Source organism: Microcaecilia unicolor, chromosome 5 (genome assembly GCF_901765095.1).
Source record: "Microcaecilia unicolor chromosome 5, aMicUni1.1, whole genome shotgun sequence".
In the NCBI taxonomy this organism is placed as follows: domain Eukaryota; kingdom Metazoa; phylum Chordata; class Amphibia; order Gymnophiona; family Siphonopidae; genus Microcaecilia; species Microcaecilia unicolor.
This window is the reverse complement of record NC_044035.1, coordinates 79,244,502-79,254,027: the sequence shown is the minus strand read 5'-3', so window position 1 is coordinate 79,254,027 and position 9,526 is coordinate 79,244,502. Positions and strand designations below refer to the sequence as shown.

Here is a 9,526-nt window from a genome sequence, read left to right as displayed (position 1 = left end):
AGTACAGTGGTTCTCAACAGTGGCATAGCTAGCGAATTTGACACCCGGAGCTGATCATTTTTTTAACACCCCCCCCCCCCTCTATAAGAAAAAAATGATTTTTAATAATAATCCATGAGTCACACAACAAGGGTGTATCTAGGAAAAGGCAGCATCTTAAACATTGCAGTGAGCACTAGAACATCAGTACACCCATTGTAAAACTAAACAAGCCAGATTAGATGATCCTGCCAATAAAAAATCATGTCTATTAGAATTACCCTGCTGATACAAACCACCACTCTTACTTCCACAATACTGTAGTGCCCTTTAAGGAAGCAATGCCCCCTAGCCAATTTTAGGGGCGGGCATATTCTCCAGAGCCAGTTGGTTGGGTGCTCAGAAGGCCACTAGGAACATCGTCCCTCTCCATAGCAATAATTTATTTATTTGTTTGTTATTATTTTGCAACCATGAAGCTTACATTTAACCTTTCAGTAATAGTAGATCAGAGCTAAAAATGTCATAAAATCCATTTTCTATTTTTAACAACAATGTAATCTGTACATATCTATAATCCCATCCTATACAACAGTTCAGAATGTTCTTACACCATGACCTCCCCATTCACATTTTCAAAAATTGTTTAGACACATTCACACATGTAGATGGCAAGCTTTAGATGATATTGTTAAATAGAAAATTTTATTTCTATACAAATAGACTGATTATAGATCAAAGACCCATAATTGTAGTGCTTGAAATGTAGAAATATGTAATAGCAATACAAAAATATTTAAAAGGCTTATAAATAAACTATTACAGTATACATTTACAAGTTATATTTAATACCTCAAAGGCCGCTATAAAAATCTATGATACACATTTTAAAACTATGAACTTTTAGTTGTAACATATTAAATACTTAAGCTATGGCATTGAAACTTATGAACTTTGTAGGAAGATTGTCCACTGGATATACAATGGGTCCAGTTTTCATTGTTGGAGGGCCATTCAAGAGTTGCCAATCACAACTTCTGGTTAAGTGCACTGCAAATATTTTGAGAAGAATTTTTGCAAACTCTTTGCCTACACAACTCCTTAAACCACCACCAAATGGAATGAAACTGAATCGGGAAGAATCCTCTGGGTGAGGCAACATAAATCGATCCGGATTAAACTCATCCTTATTAGGGACAAGTTCAGCAACATCATGAGTATCACAGATACTGTATATAACATTCCAGCCCTTAGGAATCTGATAGCCCTATAAAAATAAAGATAATGACATTAATATTCAAGAGCTTTTTGTAATGGAACCAACACTTCAAAAGTCCAGTCAGCAACAAAGAGCATTTTACTCTGAGGTAAAAATCTATAAAACCAGCAAAAAACAAACCACACCCATCGGGAGGCTCTGTGCCAATTGACAAGCATGAAATTGTCTGCAAATTGTCAGAGGCTATCGTGTGTGGCTGTAAAATGACCTTGCGAACTTGCTCTACTCAGGATTTGATTCATTCAGTGCTATTAGCGGTCAGAATAAAAACAAACATTCCGCACTATAGATTTACTAAGCAGAAACTAGGGGGATGCAGGCAGAACATTTTTTTTTCTTTTTCATTTTGTTCTGTTTTACTGCATAGTAGTTTCAATGTGCACTGAAAACAAAAATGCTTTTCCTTAATGGAAACCCGTATCTTCCCCCTAGAATTATAGGCCTGGAAAGTGGAAATATAAATTCAAACTATTTCATATATGGACGTTTACTACAACACTGTTTAGCACCTGTGGCATTCACGATCTCTTAGGTTATAGACTGAAATCCAAACTTCTTAAAAGTGAAAGGCAGCCTTAATCATATACCCTTTTTACAAGACCATTTTTCCTGTAAAGTATAATGTATGCTTAAAATTTACTTCTGATTGAGGTATTATTGTGATTTCCTGGACTAACAGAATTTTAAATTAGAAACTGTAGACAAAAATGTTGGAGACAACCAAACAGTAGACCAACGTTCAAGTCTGTCTATCAGGTTTCAAGCCCTTCAGAGAGGGAGAACAAATGACTGTGGCTGCAAAGGTGACCCCTTCCCATTTGAGATGCTTGGGAGTCAGAGGCAGACTGACCAGTCAGGCAACCGGACAGTACCCAAGGGCCTAGAGGCTCTAGGAGCCCATAGAAACTGTAGACAAAAATGTTGGAGACAACCAAACAGTAGACCAACGTTCAAGTCTGTCTATCAGGTTTCAAGCCCTTCAGAGAGGGAGAACAAATGACTGTGGCTGCAAAGGTGACCCCTTCCCATTTGGAGATGCTTGGGAGTCAGAGGCAGACTGACCAGTCAGGCAACCGGACAGTACCCAAGGGCCTAGAGGCTCTAGGAGCCCAGAGACTCTGCCTGGTTGCCCCCTGTTACTGCCGCACATTACAGCCATCCAGGGTCCTACCTTAAAGGGCCCTGGTGGTCTAGCGGCCTCTACAGGGGTAGGAAAAAAATCCCACTCTTTTCTGCCTGCTGCCACTACTCTGCCTGGTGGCACCGCCCTGTTTTAAAAATGGCTGCCGAGACATGCGAAACTACTGCGGTAAGTCTCGGCAACCATTTTGAAAACACGGCAGCACTGGGCACTGTAGTGACAGGAAAGAGTGGGGTTCTTTCCTGCCCCCCCAAGAAGCCACTAGACCACTAGGGGCCTTCAAGGTAGGACCGGGGAGGGCCCACTTTGGCTAAGGGTGTGTGGGAGGGGGCAGCATCTGTTTCAGTGGGGGGGGGGCTGTAGTATGTGGGAGAAGGGTGGTGGTGCAGCAGTGGGGTGGCAGGCAGTGGCTGGAGGCCCCCCAATTATCTTTACTGCCCAGGGGCCCTGACCACTGTTAGTCCGCCCCCGTTAGTTGTTCAATCTTTGAGAAAACTTTCCATTCAATGTTCATCCTGGAAGGAACTTCATCACCTGGTAGTTCAATCATCATATATTGTAAAGCAACCATAAGTTGATTTACAATAGAACTTAAAGAGTGAGGAATGTACGAGGAAGTAGTATCATGTTAAAATGGGTGCAGTGTCGAATCTAGGATATCAAAACAAAATCAAATAGTTCCAAAAGTTCTGAACTGGAAGACCGCTTTTTTGAGAAAGTCTGTTGGACAGCTGGAGGTGAAATCTATATTCTGATTTTAATTCAGTTTTGCAGATCTGCTGTTAGTGATCTGTAACCTGTCGTTAAAATTGTCTGTAGTACCTGAAGATTGGAGGTTGGCCAATGCAACTCCTATTTTTAAAAAGGGATTAAGGAAGTTACATGGAAATACTTTAAAAACAATTAGGAGGAAATCTTTTTTCACCCAATGAGCTCTGGAACTTGTTGTTAGAGGATGTGGTATTAGCGGTTAATATATCTGAATTTAAAAAAAAAGGTTTGGACAAGTTCCTGGAGGAAACATCCATAGTCTGCTTTTGAGATAGATATGGGGGAAGCCACTGCTTGGCCCTGGGATCAGTAGCATGGATCTTGCTAATATTTGGGATTCTATCAGGTACTTGTAACCTGAATTGGCCACTGTTAGAAGCAGGATATTGGGCTAGATGGTCCATTGGTCTGACCCAGTATGGCTATTACGTTGTTACTTATTGAATGCTATATGAAACATGTAACTCTGTGCAACAGTTTTAACTTCAGAAGTCAGACTTAGCATGCACTAATGCAAAAGGATGAAGTTGCTGGATGAAACGTGGAGGGTTTTGATAGCAGGATTCCTATGTGAGAAATTCCAATGTGCCATTGTAAAATAGGCTCCTAGTGCCAGACCCTATAATGCACAAATGCCAATGAATATATTTACACCTGCTTTGGAGCATGTACTCTACTTGGGTATATAGAGAAACCCTTTAACGCCATCAGAACCACATGTTTAGATATATCCAAGTTTTCCAAAGTAACCTTTGGTTCAGGGCCAAAACAGAAGGGACCAGAATTTAAAAAAAATAAATAATAATCCACCCCCTCTGCATTCTTTACAGTTTGAAAGCTTTGGTATTACTCTTTTATTGAACATGGTGGAATGTTACTGTTTTTTTAACAGCAATGCTAAATTTGACATAATTCCAGCATTAAGTACATTTCTTTTCCAATATGTCAAACAGGAACTTCTCTTTAGTGACAATTCTCTGGCATGCACACCTAAAATTCACCTTTAAGCACATGCCACTTAAAGGCAGAATTTCCATTTTATGGACCTATGTGTCAAGTTGGTTCTAAATGTATGTTCCATTTACATTACCAAATTAAATTTGTGTTGTTTATGTTAACTAAATATTATAATCCTGCTTCTTTTAAATCAAGTTTACAGCCAGCAAAGGGCCTCTTAAACAACTCAAATAGGACATAAAGTGTTAAAAAAAAAAAAAAAAAAGGACTTACATTTAACTCAAAAGTTTTGAGTGCAACCCGAAATCCACCCGGGACTGGAGGACTAAGCCTGAGCGTTTCTTTAATGACGCATCCTGTATACTTAAGATGTTCAAGGACTTCCAGGTTCAGTTGGTTGTTGTCTTGATTGTTAGGACATAATAACCCCTGTGCAAATTAAATGAAAAATTATCCCCAGCAATTGTCTTGATTGGTAGGAGCTTTGTACAACGGAGGCCCTTTAATGCTGTCTGCCTCTAGTGCAGTTTACATATAAAGTTCTCAAAATAATTCAGAAACGAATTTCTTCAGTTTCAAACAAAACTGAGCAACAAACTTAAGTAAATTGCTTAAAAAAACTAATGGAGGGGAGATCTGAGCTCTAAATTGCAATGCAAGACCACTGGAAAATTTTTAAATAACCATGTCTAGGCTGGACTCTGGTTTTATTATCTAATCCATTTATTCTACATGATGATACATATTTTAATACTCTTAAGATGTCATAACAATTTCTTAGAAAATGAATTTACAGAAGATGGAGAAATAGTAAATATTGGGGGACAAAATGCCATTGATTATTAAAATAGCAAAGACAGCATACATATAAATAATTTAAAATATGTGGCTTCCAAATCAATGCCGTCAGAAAGGACAACGTATCTGTTACAGAGAAGATTTTCATCATAAATAGTTTGTATATTTTAAGAAACCCTACCGCAATTTTCAGCTCTTTTCTCATTTTCTGCAGCACTTCATAATGGAGCCCCAAAAAAGTGATTAAGGAAGTGGCTGCGCTGGCCGTGGTTTCATGGCCCCCGAACAACAGTTCTGTGGCAGATTCTTTTAGTTCCTGGGGAGGGCAAAAAGCACCGGTAATCACCGACAGTTTTCATATTTTATGCATAAAAAGAAAAAATCGGCAACGAGATCATTTAAAGGTAGTGGTATAAACCTCGCCCACCATTCACATACTTCTCTGGATTTAGGGACGGGGATCATCACATATTAAAAAAAAAAAGTACCGTTTATTATGAGGCGTTTGCTGTTCAGATGAATTCGGGTTATTATAGGAAATAAAATTCTACACAACATATACAGTTCGAATCTCTCAGTTTGGTTCAGTTTTGTATAAACGTTGTTACGTTGGACACACCAAAAAATGATTCATTTATAGACGAAGGTAATCAATAGAAATAGAATAAAATAAAACAGAGAAAAGAAAATAAGATGATACCTTTTTTGTTGGACTAACTTAATACATTTTTTAAAGGATATTTTATTGAAAATTTTTGTTCGGTTATGATTAGCTTTCGAAGGCAGCCCTTCTTGGTCAGGGCGTTGTGTAGAAACGCAACTTTACTTCCATCTCAGCGATAGTAGAAAGAAGTAACACATACACACAAATACTTCTTTAATGACAGCATACTAGCAGACCGGAGTATACCATTCAGTAATACTGTGTACTAACCTCGACTTCATCATTTTCCATAGTATTTATGAGGGTAAAGCGAAGAGTTTACCTGCAGGTTTAACTGTTCTCCGTTCTTCTGAGTGTGCTCTATCAACAGCTGCAAAGCATCCTTATAACTATTATCCGAATCCTTTGCCATTTTCGCCTTTATGTTCTGTTCAATTTTAGCGTGGATTACATTCCTAGCTTTCAAGCCCTAGGAGACGAATAACACCGGGTAAGTTAAAAAAAAAAAAAGGGGGGGGGGAGGAGGGATTTCAGAACTCACGGACCAAAATATCATCCTCCTGGTTTCTGAGAAACCCTGACAAAAGGCTGAGAAATCATTTATGTTGTTCGTAACAGGCGTTGCACTCACAGCCCACCCTGAGGGAACTATTACCCTGTATAGGCCACTGAAGGGAACATCAATGGGCAGGGAGAACAAGTTTCGGATCATCTCTTCGAAAGCTTCCAGCAACTGCTGCTCGGTCTCTCCGTCCATCTGAGACGGTTCAAAGCCCAGCAGGATCCTCAGGGCAATGCGGAACATGAGACGCTTCACCTCCGGATAGACCAGCACGCAAGCTCCCCTGGTCAGCCACTGAGCCACCGAGCGACTGACCTCCTCCTCCATCACAGGGATGTAATTCTCCAAGGCTTCCCGGGAAAACGCCTGCATGATCACCTACCCAACAAGCAGACACAGCCCAAGTCAATGGAGCGTACAGTTTTCTGAAGATCACTCAAGGATTCCTTATTTGTTTATTCTTGGCAAAAGGTAAAAGACAGATATAGCGGGATCCTCCCGGATTCAATTAAAAACACCTTTAAAAGTTCATTTTTTTCTTTGCCCAGGGATCCCGCAGATCTGGCTTTTACACCGCCCCTTTATTCTAGAAGATCCAGGGAAAGCCTGCATCTTGAAACTGCTTTAGCAAATATTTCACCTTCCAAAAAAATAAAAATTGATAAGACGCTGCTGGCCAAAGCGATTTAACCATAGGAGGGCATACCTGGCAACTAAAAGCAGACGTAATCAGGCAACGGAGATCGCAGCGATTATAACTATGACATTAGACGTGCATTTTGCAACACACGTGTTTAGGACAATTTCAATCGGACGGTGAAATATTGAATAAAGCGCCGAGTACTCACAAAAATGTTTCTTATTCACACTTAAGGACAGAGCCCGCCCTGACCCCCATATTCTAGGGGAATGGCCCTCTACTTACTTTCTTCCGGTTCTTATGCTGCGAGTCATGCAGGTTGGAGAGGCAGCCTGAGCCCAAGATGGTCCTGACCGAGGCTGGCCACTGCACCGACACCAGCTTGTGCTCGCCCAGCAAGATCTGCCTCACGTTGTCAGCCCCCATGATCCGTACGGTGGGGCTTCCAAACAGATGTGTCTTGTAAATAAACCCATACTTTCTACGTTTCATCTGGAGAAATTTTCGTCTCTAAAAAAAGGTGAAATCCAAATTTCTAAATTTAGGATCAGTTCCAAATTCCTACATTTTTTTAAAAAATCAGAATCCCCTATCATTTTCGTTTGACAATTTAGAGTTTCCGGGTATAGCGATTTTCAAACAGGCTGGAGACAGTAGCCACAAATGGAAATGTCCTACAGCTACTCCCTACTACACACAACAAAAATCAAAAACTCCCAGACCTCTCGTCACTTATTTTTTCCCCCCTTTCAGTTCAGTCGTAATTGCAATATTTGCATCCTTTTAAACCCTCCCACCTCCTGCCCCTCCGATCAAAGGGTTTATCAAGAGCATAAGTACAGACCAAGCATAAGGAAAATGAAATAGGCGCCTACCTGAAGGACCAGCTGGAGGGTTTCTCCAAAGAAAGGAAGCCCCATCGTTCCCGGTGGGAGAGGGAAGTGAGACTGAGGGTCCCGACCGCTCACACAGTACAGCTGCCAGAGTTTCACTGCAGCCAAGAAAAGCAATAACGGAAGCACAAACGTGCAAAGGGCGCTGGCGAACAAGGTGTACAAGCCCATAACTCCCCAAGCCAGTGCTAGACTCCAGCTCGCGCTACCTGCCCAGCTCTCTCCGAGGTGCCTCCTTTTTATATTCTGCCCGGGATCTCTGCCCCCTTTTTTTCTACCTTGGTCAGATAAATTAGTTCACTCAAAGTTCATCTTTAATTGCAGATTGTGCCATGGCTCTGAGCCCCTCCCATCAGAACGACGCTGGCTAAAATCTTTAACCATTTGGATTCTCCTACCACCTCCAGTGAGCTTTAGACAGACAATCAGCAGATTTTACTTTGAAAAGGTGTTAATTTGCCCAACACAATGGGAATCGTACAGGGCGCTTTGTACCCTCGTCTCCTAAAGGCGCAGCTCAACTGTTCAGTCAATTAAAACACACAAAAAAATCCAGTGTTTTCTGTTTACAACTGCAATCCAGAAAAGTATTTTATTTCTGTTTACAACTGCAATCCAGAAACGTGTTTTATTTCATGTTTTAGTGTGGCATTCAAGAACTTTGGAGGTAGAGGACAACAATCATGAATCTAGATTTTAAAAAAAATGATTTGGTAAGCAGTTCAATATACATAGCAACCAAGTTAAATCATTTTAAGTCACTTTTGAACATCAGGCTTTATCTTTCACTTGTCTTTCCCTGATGATCCGTTTTCACAAATACCGAAGTGTGATCCCAAGAATCTTAAGAGAAAAAAAATTGCTATTGATGAAAAAAAATTAATTTTCAAAGTAGTTGCTTGAGGAACGTCGGTCTTTTTTTGTTCGTGTATTTTGAGTTGGCCATTTCTGATCCTCGGATAGCTGAGTTTAATGGGATATGCAGCTGTCTGCGCAATGAAGGTAGAAATTACAACCTAGAATATTTTCAATATTATATAGTAGTTTTCTTTGAACTTATTAAGCTCCCAAATGTCAGACTAAAATGGGACCAGTCGCCAGTCTGAAGCGTAAAAACATAATATTGCTATTGAATAATGGACCGGGAAGGTCTAACTCGCCATTAAGGTGATATTACAGTCCTCTGAAATTAGTGCTTTGGCCTGAAGTTCACCCTAGAGTCAGACTGTATTTACGTTCTGGATCCTGGGAGACATAAGCATCGGCCAACTAACTTATGATGTAACCTATGATGCTAATCGCAGGTTCAAACGCAGGTCAGCAGGCGAAAAGCAAATTTTTATCAGAGGGTCCCTACCCAGGCTGGTGCCACCCACCTGCTCTTTACAGCCATCTCAAAATAGATTACAGTGGAGCAAGGTCGTTAAGTACGTGCGAGGTTTTTTTTTTTTGGTCTTGATCGTGATGGACTCTGATATGCAATAAATGATTCTGATCTTTTTTTAAGGGGCGCCAAGAGGATTGTTTTGAAAATGATGCGTCTTCCGCCTTTATCCGATTTCAAGAATTCATGCAAAAGCAATATAGGAAAAGCTAGCACTGATTTTGTTCTAAAATTTGGGCTGCTGAAATACTTTGTTTTGTTTTTGATTTTTGGAGAGGGAGGAGGAATAGAAAATTAGAACCGGGTTCTTATATAGTGACACTTTCCAGTTAAGTGCTAGCTTGGAGCTAGGAGAAAACTTTCAGTTCTCAAAATCCTTTCTCACAGAATTTTAGTATTCCAAATGCAAATCTTCAACACACAGTTGTTTTCGAAAAATCCAGGCAGCAGTCATATAC

The 9,526-nt window shown here is 40.3% G+C and overlaps 1 protein-coding gene across 1 annotated transcript; it reads right to left on the bottom strand.

Annotated features, from left to right (window-relative positions):
* Positions 1-904: 904 nt before the first annotated feature.
* LOC115471128 (cytochrome P450 26A1) lies at positions 905-7,855 on the bottom strand. Its single transcript, XM_030204814.1, has 7 exons — positions 7,667-7,855; positions 7,077-7,301; positions 6,245-6,529; positions 5,912-6,058; positions 5,107-5,241; positions 4,401-4,556; positions 905-1,246 (listed from the first exon to the last, which is right to left on the bottom strand). The coding sequence occupies exons 1-7, from the start codon at positions 7,853-7,855 to the stop codon at positions 905-907; spliced, it is 1,479 nt and encodes a 492-aa protein (XP_030060674.1).
* Positions 7,856-9,526: the final 1,671 nt, after the last annotated feature.

Bases quoted from the DNA above. Each gene is read 5' to 3' on its own strand.
- LOC115471128 (XM_030204814.1), bottom strand. From the start codon at position 7,855: ATGGGCTTGTACACCTTGTTCGCCAGCGCCCTTTGCACGTTTGTGCTT. The intron at 6,530-7,076 runs GTAAGTAGAGGG...CTTGTTGGGTAG, and splicing joins AGCATAAGAACCGGAAGAAA to GTGATCATGCAGGCGTTTTC. The intron at 4,557-5,106 runs GTAGGGTTTCTT...TAATTTGCACAG, and splicing joins GAAAAGAGCTGAAAATTGCG to GGGTTATTATGTCCTAACAA.